General features: G+C 41.2%; 1 protein-coding gene across 1 annotated transcript in view; it reads right to left on the bottom strand.

Moving 5' to 3' along the window:
- hs6st1a (heparan sulfate 6-O-sulfotransferase 1a) overlaps positions 1–13,206 on the bottom strand; it is a 50,457-nt gene extending 37,251 nt beyond the window's left edge. The window contains exon 1 of the mRNA XM_087780162.1: positions 12,424–13,206. Within this exon, the coding sequence (XP_087636288.1) occupies positions 12,424–12,923 (500 nt within the window). The 5' untranslated portion in view covers positions 12,924–13,206. The remainder of the gene's footprint in view (positions 1–12,423) is intronic.
- Between the last annotated feature and the right edge of the window lie 356 nt (positions 13,207–13,562).

The raw sequence follows: 13,562 nt of genomic DNA, 5'->3' as shown, positions 1-13,562 counted from the left end.
TTATTTCTACATGCTGAAATTGAACGCCCACAAAATAAGACAGACACAAAGCGTGACCTGTAATGACTAATGACTTGAGATAGGAAAAAACAAATCTTATAGAATACTGTTGAAAGACGAAACCCCCTTGTGTACTCCAACACCCATCAACTACAGAGGAGTCAGAAGAGATGAACCAAACAGAAGTCCACAATCAAAGAAATATAAGAAAAATAATATCAACATGTGTATATTGGTCTCCAGTTGAGAGGGGAAGAAAAGCAGTGGCATTTCCCAGTGACCTGAACACCTGTTTGTGAGCCACCTTAAAAAGGTAGAACAGTGATAATGTCACTGAGCACATAGTTGATGAAAACACAAAAAGTTGAGGGTTCAGAAAACAGGGCGGTGCCATGCAGAAAAGAAAGGCTTTTTTTTTCACCCGAAAAAAAAATATGCTTACTTGAGTGTACATATCCAGGTGCAGGGTGGGGATTACATCAAGGTACGAGTTTCATAAATCCTTTGTGTTGTAGGCTCAAGTGAAAAGCAAGACTGAAAGATGAGATGAATAGGCAGTGGAGAGGGATCATGTTTGCAATATCTTTACAGATCATAAACAAGAATGAAGGAGGCTGAGTGAGGGCCGCTTAGATGGTAGTTGTGGTGGATACAACAATCGGTACAATTAACCATGGTATTGGTACAATTTAAAAAGGCAAGTTTATTCATATTTACTTAAGAATCATGTTGAAGAGATTTTAAAAAAAATACTGGCAGTTTGTTGGACAGATAGAGTCCAGATTTTCCACACACTAACAAAGAGAATATTGAATACATTTGTATGATGAAAGAAGGTGTTAGATGAGGAGAAGACATTGATAGTTTTTGAAAGTTTTAGCCAACAAACTGTGATTTTGCTTGTTAAATGTGTTAAACTTTTACCATTAGTTTGCCCAAACATTGATCGCTGTATTTTGGGTTTATCCAAAATAGATAATCAAACCTAGTTGATATATATAATAAAAAAATATTGTCCATGAACTGTTCTGTATTTGTCTGTATTGCTGGAAAAATGACTAGTTAAGATCAATCCTCCAGCTGAAAGAAAGAACATAATTAACTATAGTTTTTGCATGATTTACTTCATTAGTTTAACCACTTTTCTCTTCATTTCTGTTTTCTCATATGTTAAGGATATTGCCACTTGATTCTTAAACTTTCCAGAGTATAGGGTTGTCAGAAGAACCAATATTTCTCTAGCTTTTCTTAGCGGAACCCACAGGGAATGTTCATCAAAACATGGCTAGCGTAATTTCACAGGAAAAGACGACACTTCTGCACATGATAGGCCAGCTAGTCGGAGTTGCATTTTGAGGTAATTTGGATTTAATGCTGAATGCAGAGTAACTATTAACCATGAAAAACAGGCCTTTAAACAATGTATAAATGTGACGATATTGTTATATTAGCAACATTATGAGACACTTCCTAGGATCATATCGTTCATTTATTTATTTGCACCTTTATAATATGAATTATAAGTTTGTCATTAGGTATAAAAGCTGTGCATCATTACTTTCAATATACAGTAGTTTTTGGTTTAGTTTATTTACACATGTAGAAGAAAGGCTTTAAGCCATCACCACTCTTTGAATGTTAAATGATTGATGAGGTTGTTATTTAATAAAGTTGTGTACCTAAAGGTGCAATCATGAGACGAAAAGTTATTAAAGTTTCGAAAAGATTCACTGATGGTGGTACTACTGAAAAGTTGGTATGGTGACAACACTTCCCAAGCGAGTGTGTAGATGTGTGGGAGTGTGTCCTCTTTGCCTTTTGTGACTCCCTGGGTTCCCCGCGGTCAAGAGCGGATCCCCTTTCTCCCTCGTGCCCCCTTTTCATACACTTGTTTCCCCCTGTTTTTTTATACACTCACTCCACTTCCACTCCCTCTCTTTTAGCGCTTTGCTGAATGGCTCTCTTTATGACTGATGAGTGACTGATGAATGGCGCCGCTCTTTGAAGTCAAGAGTCACAGCACGGCTGGTCAAGCGGAAAAGGGACGTCGGACAAAAGACAACAGAGCGTGGGGAGAGACAGAGGGGAAGGCATGGGCAAGGAGGGGGTTTATTCAAGAGACCGTCAAACTTTTGGACATCCATAAAGAAAGTCAGCGAGCCACTGGGGCCCGGCTGTGCGTGGTTGGCGGCGGTGAGAGCGAGAGCAGCGACAGCAAATTTGCATGAAAGACTGAGTGTATTTGCATCGTAAAGATAAGCATGCAAAATGACCAGCAGCACGCCAGCCAAACACAGTGGTGTCTGGTGAAAACAAATTTTCTTCATGACATAAATCAGTGCTAGGCTTTCATTGGACAGAGAACCAAATTTAACTAATACCAAAAGAGAAATAATAGCTTTGCATTATATAATGGTAAAGCATTTTTCGTTTTTTTTCCATTCATTAAAAAAATAAATCACTTTCTCAACCTTCATATCTGCTTAATGTAATAAAGAACATGTTTAAAATTGTTTTTTTTTTTTTTCTGCAGCCCTTAAAATTCAATCCTTTACTTTATAATATTGATAGAGTTTGATCTATTTTCCATATATTCTGCGCCTTCATGTCAACACTGTTCTCCATAAGTGGAGGAATCTGATTCCCACATCATGAAACAAACGTTGAAACAGGTGGTCCATTTCCTGAGTGAGGATGTACAACTGCATAAAAAAGATCTAGATGTCAGGATGGCATGAATAAAAAACAGTGCCAGACTGTAAAAAAAAAAAAAAAAAAATGGTGCTCCTCTATTGTACAGATCCCCCGGGTAAGCCAGAGAGCGAGCACTCCACTCCTGTGCTTATCTTAGTCTCACATCCGATCAGATCATTGGCGGATAAAAGCACCTCCTGACACATCACTTCCTCTCTCTGGAGGAAGACGACACGAACAGGGAGCAGAAAAAACGACAGGGTGGTGAGAGAGAGGCTGAAGAAAGCAAACTTTTCCTGACAGCCGACCGAGCATGATGAGCCAGAACACATGGTAAAGCAATAGTAAAACTTGCATTGAAAGATGGAGGCAGAGAATTCCAGAGCACAGAACATTCTGGATCGGCATTTTCAGTGACATTGGTTTTTTTTTTTCAATCGAACTCTTATCTGAATATCGGAAAAGTGCATCCTATTAAAAGGGTCTTGTGATGTTTTTCAAGTTGAGGTCAGGATGAGGTTATATTTCGACCAGATTTCATCACACAGGCGTGAATACAAGTGGTCCAGTGTGGTGGGTGCAGAGCGCAGGCAGGAGGGATGGCTCTGAAGTACCATGCACCCATTGCAATATAAAGCTCATTTTGCAGTAGAAATCTTTTTTCATATTCATCAGAAAATGTAACAAAATTAAGTAAATAAAGGACAGTCATGCGTTATGCGTAGCAACCATCTAACAATTAAGCGTTTTAAAATTCTCTAAAAGTAATAAAGAAGAGATTCATGTACTATAGTGCGCACAAATATTGTAGCCTTAAGTTGATATTTAGAAACACAATGCTGGTTAAAAAAGCTTAACTTATAAACTTCCATTTCATGAAAATAACATTAACATAAAATTATTGGATGTTTAATATTTTTCGCTTTGAAAACTTGACTCTTTAAAAATATTCAAGACGATAAAAACAAAACTTCTGATCCGATTTAAATAGTGGCTTATGCTAAAACGGGAGAAGGAAAAAAATCCCACACTATGAGCTTCAGATAGAAAAAAAAAAATCGAACATGGCATAAAGAAATGCATACAATTTTACCACTGCGGCATTTTCAATATATATTCTTCAGAGGGAAATGCTGTTTTGGTCTGGCAGCATCACTTTCAAGTAAGGCGAAAAAGGAGACTTTGACAGAAGGTTATTATTACCGAGCAACATGACCACTACTAGCACATTTAGTCTGTGGTTTACCAAATACACACACACATCAAATCCTTGACTTGTGTTCACACAAACTATTCACACAACCTAGAGTGCGTTCCCTGCTTGAACGCACGAGTGAAACCAGGGTATGCACAATCCAACACACTTTTTTACAACTAAAGCAGCCTTGAAAAAGAACTGTGGTAATGTTTGGACGCTGCCCTGGAGCCAAGCAGACAGACCAGAAGTGTAGCAGGATGAGAAATATCCTCTTTTCTCTCATGAATGGCAACAGCACTCAAGCTCTTCCAGTGGCACGCACACATGAACACACCGGACAAAAGCTTTAAGTCAAATGGTGGGATGATGGGCAGAAACAGAAAGGAATGATGGGAAAAAAAAGATAGAGACAACAGTATCATTCAGTCCCTTTCGGTAAAAGTTAGCCTACTGTGTGGCAGCGCCTTAAGAAAAGATTCCTAATCAGTGAAAACTCCTCCCCTGACTCAAATAGCCAGTACAGGATTTGCATTTTTCCCACAATTCAATTAACACGGCTGTCAGCCTCTACCATGTGTTCTCACATACCTCCGTCGACCATCTCATGCTCGCACAGATACACATTATCAGCTCATGAATACATGCATTGGTTGATAAACAAATGCAGGAGCAAAAACTGATACACTTTATTTGTTTAAAATTGAGCTCTGGGAAAGATGATGAGTATTCCCTCGCCCTGACCACATCCTATCTGGACTTGTCACAGAAAGTGACATGCAAAGCAATTTTGTGCAATTCAAAATTGTTGCCGTGTCACAGAGAGATGGCGGGCTTAGGTTTTTACCAAATCGTTTTCTTATCCTGAAAGAAAATTCTATTTGTACTCATAGCCAGCACTTATTTTTGGGGTGAGATACTCGATTACTTGACAATAAAGTATGTCTCTAGTGCAGCGGGAACCATTTTAACCTTTGACAATACGCCGTAATGAATTTGACTCAGTCAAGATTTGAATGTCATTTGACTGAAATGTGAAAAGGTGCACCAAATCAATTATAAAATATTGTGATGGATACATATTAATGTAACCTTTATTTGAAAAAAATCAAGGCACATTTATGTTTAAGAAAACAAATTTTGTACACATTTCAGTGTGACTCAAAACATGTGATTTTTAATATCTATATAAATAAACCTGGGCTTTAAGTATGGACCAATACCCATACTGATCTAATAGAAGTGTTGAAATATTAACTTTCTACCAGCCATTTGACAACTTAAAGAAAAGTAAAGCGAAGATAAACTTCGTTCACCACATCAATGCCAAAAAAAAACTAATGCAGCCTGTTTAAAAATATACTAGAAACAAAGTGACGATTTTGTGAGGAAAACAGTGCAAAAAACCCTCCATGTTTTCAAGCTCTGGACACAAAAATAAAATAAAATGTACACTTGTAGATTAAGGATTCGCCTTTATTGAACACATTTTCTATTCAAAATGTTAAAATCAAATAGCTTTTAGTATATATAAATGTATAATTAATACTACACATATTGATGGGAGGGCAGGCAATACTGCGATTTAAAAATATCGGAAAAGGGGTCGGTCTTGTTCATTTTCAATCTGCTCATATTCTTTGGTGTAATAATTCTTTAAATGCTTAATTAATTAATTGTGTAAGCACTTGGAATCTCATGAAGTACAATTTACATGCATCATTTTTTATGTTTTTCCCTTCATAAAACATGCTTCTAACCAGGAATGGTGCAAAGCAAATAGACTTTCATTTAAATTAATTAACGATCCCTTAAAATAGGTTGTATAAAAAATACATTTCTCTGGGTAGCAATTATAGGTTTATGTACTATAAAGAAGAAAAGATGGGTGTGAGAAAAAGTTGTGAGGGAAAGATGCTGATGAGACCAAAACTTCTTTTGAGAAACTTGAATCTGCTGTTGACTTTGCAGCAGACTCGGCTAATGACTTCCGCTACCTTCTTGTCTGATTAATAGCTTGTAATCCTATTCTCATGGCTAGCATTCCAGCGCGGCACTCATTAACCACTATAGAAATGCCCGCTAATCAGTCAGGCTATTTTAGCCGGCCGCGGCTAATGCTAGGCTAGGCTAATCAATAGACAGTAATCCCGTTGGTGTGGCTGCTGATGCGTGGCGCTCCTCATTACCAGCCGGAGACCGTCTGCTAATCACTCACCATTATTTGTCGGCTGGCCCCGACCACTTTAGTGAAAGAGCATGTGTGCGCAAGTGAAAAAAAAAAAAGAAAAAAAAAAGAGTAAAATAATTAGATGTGCTGCCTCTCAGCCGTGTCCAGTGCTTTCTGCTGAACATACAAACATGCCTGAGCTCCTTTAGTGTCATTCACTGTTCATCAAGAGATGAAAAAAAAACCTGGAGATCGATAATGACCGATCAATACTGACGGAGAGCGGGGATAACCCGTCGCTTCACTGGAGCGTGGATTACTCCGCGGGTCCTGTCCTCACGAGGTGAAACATCTGGGGCCCCGATCCACGGCGAGCGACGGCCCTCGACTCAACTTGACCGCTGTGGTTTTGCGTTCTAAGCCAAGGCGCTCCGCTCAGTGTCGTCTCCACTCCTGAAGAATCTGCAGATGTTCCTTTGGCAGCGAGTAAGGAGTTTAAAAAAAAACAAAAAAAACCTCAAATGGTTTTAATCAGGCCATTTTGTAGCTCTAATCAACACGAGCCAAACAGCGGTCTGCTGCAAAATGGCTGCAGACGATAGATATGGCACAAAGTCAAAGGGTGCGTTTGTGTGTCGTCATAGAGGCCCAATGAAGGTTTCAACAGTCCCTCACTAGCATCCCTCTTTGCATGGTGTAGCTGGGTTATATACGTCCCATTGACCCCGCTCTGACCCCGAGGTGAAGGCTCGTAGTGAGGAGCAGCGTCGAAGCACAGAGGCCCGTCGACAGCTTCCTCGAACAGATAGTAGCCATATCACATCCTGTTTATGAGCCAGTGTATGAGTGCGGCGTCCGTCCGTTCGTTCGTTCGATACGTTGTGACAGGTAGAGGGCGAATTGTCCGAGGAGCGCTTGCATGACGAGCCAATGCAGAAATCAAAGTTCGGAAAATGGAGTTTCTGTCAAAGTCACAGGTTGTTAAAGCACAATGACATCATCCAGTGCTCTTGCAAGATTGAAATCAAATGACTCATCTATTCCAGTGTCCTGCTCGGTGTGACACGGATCCTTCTGGGAATCTATATCATGTGGTTCTGATGCTGAAGATGGACTTTGTCAGTGTTTAAAAAAAATGATTAGGAATCATTAGAAATATAATAATATCTTTAAATAAACATTTTCTTATAGGGTTAGTTTACCCAAAATTCAAATTTTCGCTTATTTTCCTCATGTCGACTGAGGGTTGGAAACAATTCCAGAGCAATCCTTTACTTATTAGAGTTACAGGCAAAAATGTATGTCCATTTTTAACATAGCAACTGGAGCTCAGGTTAATTTCCTTCCAAAAAGACACTTAAAAACATCAATATTCCTGCTTGTCCGTAACTTCCATCTTGAAACCATGAAAACATGTCTATATTTCTATATTGTCTATATTTCTATATTGTCTATATTTGCGCATTCAGGCTCCTGGCTACACTGGAAGTGCTTGCGATATTTTATACCATGGAGGTATTTGGATGTTTTTAAGTGTGGTTTTTGGGAGGAAGATGAAGAAGACATTAAAATGGATTTAAATGATGGACTATAACTCTTAAAAGGAACAGATTACTCTGAAAATCCCACATGAGCGTGAGTAGACAATGAGTGACATTTGAATTTTCACTCTCTCACTTGAAATGCAATAAAAAAAATAATCATGAAATAGAAGTCACACTTCACACTCCCCTTTAGATTCTTTTTAAAAACACCTTCATCAGAACATTTAAACCTTTGATTTAAAGTGTTTACTCAGCAGAGGAAACATGTCACTCATACACTGACCCTTGTCGCTCAGTCGGGCGTTTATCTCCGCCGACCGTGAGCTTCTTTACCGGCGAAGGAAGGGATTGTCCTGTAAGTCAAGAAGATTTGAGCCAAGTAAGCCCGGCAGGGAATAACCAGCTGGAGGGATGCGGGAATGCTGGTCAGGAATTCTGAACGTGATGAGAGCTGGTAACCGGCTTTGGAGCGCCTGGTCGGCAGCGCTTAAACCCGGCTAATCTGATTGGATTAACACCGACCTGCGTGGCTACACGTCGGTGTGCACAGTCACACACACAGAAGAAGAATATATGTCAATAATTTGACTAGCCAAGTTTCCTGGATTTCATCTGGAGATATGCTGAACGGCCATCGGCCCCCCATACTACGGAGCCAACTACCCAATGATATTTCTGAATTTTAAACCAACCTATTGAACGAAGACAAATGCCCACCACTTCCATGTTAATTGCTTGACCCCTTCCTCAACGATCCCACCAAACATCTTCTCCACCTCAGCGTCGCCATCGTTCCCAAGCACACGACCCTTCCTCACATCCATCCTGCACTTCCCTCATACCTCCGACTCTGCTCAAACATGTAATCATTCATTAGAACCAAGGCAGTTGTCCATTAGGCAAAGCAGCCATTTTGGAAATTGCAGCAAATCTTCCATGAAAAGACATTTCCTCTAATGCGGTAGTCACGCTCCGAGGGAGTTGGGAGAGAGCGGGGAAGAAAGAACAACGGCAAAAAAAAAAAAAAAAAAGCAGAGAGGGAACGCCGACGGGGCAGGGAAATAGGGGAGTAGGAAGAAGAAGAGAGAGAGAGAGAAGAAAAGTAAAGGAAAGAGATACAGAGAGAAGCCCCCCCGCCTCTGGCAATAAAGGCAGCAAGTGGAAAGCAAGCCTGCCGTTTGATTAGAGAGTGACACCATCATGACGGGGAAGGTGGAAGGACAGGGAGGAGGCGAGGGAGGGAAAGTGTTTTAGAAGCCAGTGAAGAAGGCGGGAGGGGGGGACAAAAAAGAACAAGGAGTGATGTGACAGAGCCCAGATAGAGGCGGTAAAATTATCCCCATCACTTGGATTATAAGATATCCTATGAAACATTGAGATAAAAATGCATGAGCTTGAAACAGAAACGCACTCGAAGGATGTTATTCTCATGTCCTTTAATTCTTACAAATTGATAGGACCCTCTAACTGGTATCTAAGACGTGCGTCTAAAACTGGATGTATGAATACTCAATTTAAAAGGTGTCTGCTGAGTCAGTTTCTCCCTCTGATGTTTAGGTTTCTCTGAGCTCAGATCACCACAGGATTGCACACGGTTAAATAGACCATGAGGGCATGATCACGGTCATAAATTGCTCAGGGATGGATCGGGACAGTTTCTCATCTAAATTTAATCTGTCCCAGCAATGCATCCTTGGGGCTGGGATGGTTTTCATCAGCGCTGTTTGGAAGTTTTTTTTGGACAAAGACTTCCATTTTTATTTCTACAATTTGTCTTAAAAAATATTTGCGAATCTGATTAAACATCGAGGACAAGCAACTTGTTCTGTCCTCCCAATGTTTATCTGGATCTTGATCAAAAGATGACGACGGCTCTCTTACCAGCAACTAGTCATCCTGCCGCTGCTTCACCTCCACGTAATGCTGCCTCCTTTGAGGCCGACACACTTGTCACTAGACCCAGCTGAACACAATCCATCCAAGCAATTTATTCCACACAACTTACTCTATTATACACTTCGTAAGGAAAGGAAAAACCATCCTATTCATTCCAGTCACTCTCAAAACTGCTCTCTCGTGGTACGTTTTTTAAGAAAAACCTCATCTGTGGAATCAATAAATAATAAAGCCAAGACATTAGGGCTTGTAAATGTTACACACAGCCACTCAGTGCTGGCTTTAGACAATCTGGCTGGTTTTAAACGGCTCACAAATGTCAGACAAACATTTAAAGAGCAACTGCTGAGCTTATGAAGCCATTACTTGGTGTTTAAGAGAAGACATGTGAGCACTGAGCTCAACATTGATTGGATTGAAAACTATAAAAGGGTTGGGGTCAGAAATAACCTTAAGAGAGCCGAAGAATGATTTTTGCTTTAATCGGCATGAAAAGGAAGCATTGTTTCCTTTGTATTTGCACCGTTTAATATGCGATCCATTTAAAACAGGTGGTTTAACAAATGACTAAAAACCCATGTTTTAAGGCAATGGACTACAAGAGAACACAATCAACTCCAGCAGCTTTTAAAGTAGATGTTTTGGCATAGTTTGTTTGGGTTTTTTTGTGAATAAAGAGATGTCTGCATATACCAATATTGGCCTGGCTCTGAAGTGGACACAGATTCCATTATTTGTGTTCCTCTTTTGACTTGTCCACAATCAAACACAGCAGGAAAGGTCAAGTGTCACAGTTGGGTGTAGGTGCTGTTTACCGCCACCACAGCATCAGCGAGCACAGCTGATCTGTTAACTACACAGCCGCAGTTGTGCCAAGAAGTTCTACAGCGCCATTGTGCAAACACAGATGATCGCTTTCACACTTTCTTCAGGCACGCTGCTACTACTCTCCGTACAAATGTTCCCGATAATGCTTTGGCAAAGGCTCTGAGACACATGCACAGTGGCAGAAAAAATCACATCTGGTTAGCAAAAGTAGAGCTTTGGTGCTGATTTTTTAGACACTGTGTTTAGGCGGGTAAATAAATAAGAACGCATTTGACAAGTCTCCTAAAACATTACAATTAAACCATTTATGTATTTTTATTCAAATACCAGTGACAAAGAGAGAGGAAAACAACAAAGGACAATAATATTGAGTCTCTCCTGCCATTATAATCACAAATAAGATCTTCCGCATTATTGCTAAATAAAAATAATTTGAGCCAATTAGAATTAAATTGCTCTGAATAATTGCTCCTTAAATGTTACCCTATTTTTTAACAAGTCACTTAATCTGATTTTAACAATCCAACAAAGGGAACAGTGTATACATATACAGAGATGTATTATGGTCAAGAATTGTTATTTGAAAGTGCAGATAATTACTTCCCACTGTCCCGATGAAAACTTATTTTTCTCTTGGCTGAGAATCTCATGTAAGAACAAAGGGCAAACTCCAAACATGTGCAAACTAAACCCCATCTGCCCAGCCTCCATGCGTTATTCAGGTGAGTGCACGCTTAGAAATCCGTTCTTTCAAAGTGATGAAAGGCGCCTTTTCAAGCTCGCCTCTACTCAGTTGACACGCAGAAATGACCGGACACATCCTCACCTTTGACCAGGATTCAGTGGAGGAACAACTATGAGAGTCAGGACTGACGCCAGCAACAAATACCACGGACACTGTGTGTGTATGTGAGTGCGCCCCAGCGGTAATAATCACCCGGATTAGAGCGGAGCCAAACCCCTGCAGGGTCCCCCCTCTACCATCGCCCCCCTCCACTGGCCGACCCAGCCCATCAATGCTGATCCCAAGTCCGAGGAGCCCTGGGAAGCAGAGCAGCCGGACTAATATGTCGACACTTGTCTGCTGCAAATCACAGACATGGTCGAGAAAAAACAATTGAATTTTACCAACAACCATATTTTCTTCTCAGGGTGCCTCGGTCCAATAAGAAAAAAAAAACCTTGGATCCTGCAGACGAACAGCAGCCAAAATCAAATATCGACCAGACTTGGACAAACCATTTCAACAAGCATAGCCTTTAACCGCACGGGTGCAGTGAAATGGAAGCTGATCCAGTTGTCAATACGTCTGGGAAAATTGCAATATGTTTGCACCAACAATGGAGGAGGGTGAACAAAAGAAATGGAATCTAACTTAATAAAAAACACTCCTCGTAGCAGTCAAAGGGAGCGATTATTACTAAGTGGAAATGTTGCCGGGATGTATTACACCCGCCTCGCCCCGGCTCTTACACTTTTAGGTTTCTGAAAAGAGAGCGCCGATATTGTCACCCATCAACAATTGGTTGTTACAGATAGCGTTCAATTGTTTGCCTTTCAGCACCGTTTATTGGCATCATATGTCATGAAGACATACCGTTCTGTCTTTTAAAGTCATGTTACTTATCGGATTCAGGGTTTAAAACTCAGTACATTTTTATTAAGATGTGTGAATAGAGCACCTTCAGGGAAATACCTGGTCATGAGATGGATATTGTGAATGAATCTGATTAAGATCAAAATGTACAAATAGTAACATAAAAGGGGAAAATAATAAAATTAAAGTGTAAAATCCACCCTAAGGCTCTAAATAATAAAGCTTTATTAGTATGAGTCAAATAAATACAGTAGATACTTTATTCATCTCAGAATGTAGGTTTTGTTGAAAATGTAACTATTTCAAGACTATCTTTTTAATTCCACAAGTTTCCAGTGTCCTTATTGGACCCTGAGGCAGATGTATTTTATTGTAACAAATTAATGTTTGTTTTCAAATATTAGTGACATTTTAATAATGTGTAGACGTGATAAAATATTTCAAGATATGTCAAATAGCATCACATTAAAAAAAACAGTGATTTTTTTTCTCATTTTACCTCAGATTTTTCTGCTTGTTCTCCTTCTTGTTGAGGACCCCCGGCACACAGTTGGTGAGCTCGGTCCAGTCGGCGTGCAAGCCGCAGCTCCAGCCGGTGGAGAACCGCGAGAAGAGCCAGGTCTCCTTGCGGTTCGGCCGGTAGCAGGTACACTTCTTCTGGCCCGGTCTGCAGTCGCACGGAACCTCCAGGCGCACATTCTGGACCAGGTGCCGACCGAAAGTAGTCCCCCCTGTCTTCTGAATGTGCAGGAACACGATCACGTCTTCCCCTTTGATTTGGAAATCAATGGTCCTCTCCAGGTCCCGGACGGGGAAGTAGTATTTCTTCACGTAGTGGGGGTCCGGCGTGGGGAAGATGTCCCCCTCGTCCTCCTCCGTGAAGTAGCCGTGCGGCGAGCCGAAATTGATCACCCCGGGGGCCACGTACTGATAGAGGATCAGCATGAAACACACGGATCCGACGACGATCAACAAGAATTTGCTGCTCCTCTCGACCATGTTCCTTCCAAGTGCGGTCCCCCACAGCACGCTACCATCGCCCGCTAGAGCCGGGAACAGGGAGCGCGGCGCTCGGCGTCATGCCTCCGTCAAACACTCGCTCTTCAGGGGGGGCTTCAGGAGGGACTCACGCCGCTGAGAGACGACCGGCGAAGTTGGCTCATCGTCGTCCGTGAAAGACGCATTGTAAACTCTCAGTGAAAGACTGGAAGCCGCCCCCCCTCGCAGGCGACCCTCCCCCGTTTACTTTACTTTGGTTTCTCTCGTTCACACACAACAGGCTCGCCGCATCACCATGGAGCCCCAGTGTCCCGGATGTTGTAGCGCGAGCGCTGCGTTTTACCAGAGGTCTCTCTCTCTCTCTCTCTCTCTCTCTCTCTCTCTCTCGCTGACGTCACCGTGCCCGGCACTCAAGAGCCAATTAAAGTCAACAGAAATCAGGAAGAAATGTATTTTAGAATAAAAATGTTATTATTTCACGATACTAAACACACACATAGTCTAAACCAGGGGTGGGCAATTATTATTCTTCAAGGGCCACATTAAATTCTGTGAATGTTGTTAGGGGCCGTCAAGTGAAAAGAAAGACGAGAAAATCCCTAAAAAAGGACATTTGTCATTAGGCCGTGACATTTATTA

This window comes from Callionymus lyra, chromosome 18, assembly GCF_982586985.1.
Source record: "Callionymus lyra chromosome 18, fCalLyr1.hap1.1, whole genome shotgun sequence".
Lineage (NCBI taxonomy): Eukaryota > Metazoa > Chordata > Actinopteri > Syngnathiformes > Callionymidae > Callionymus > Callionymus lyra.
This window is presented reverse-complemented; position numbering and strand designations above follow the sequence as displayed.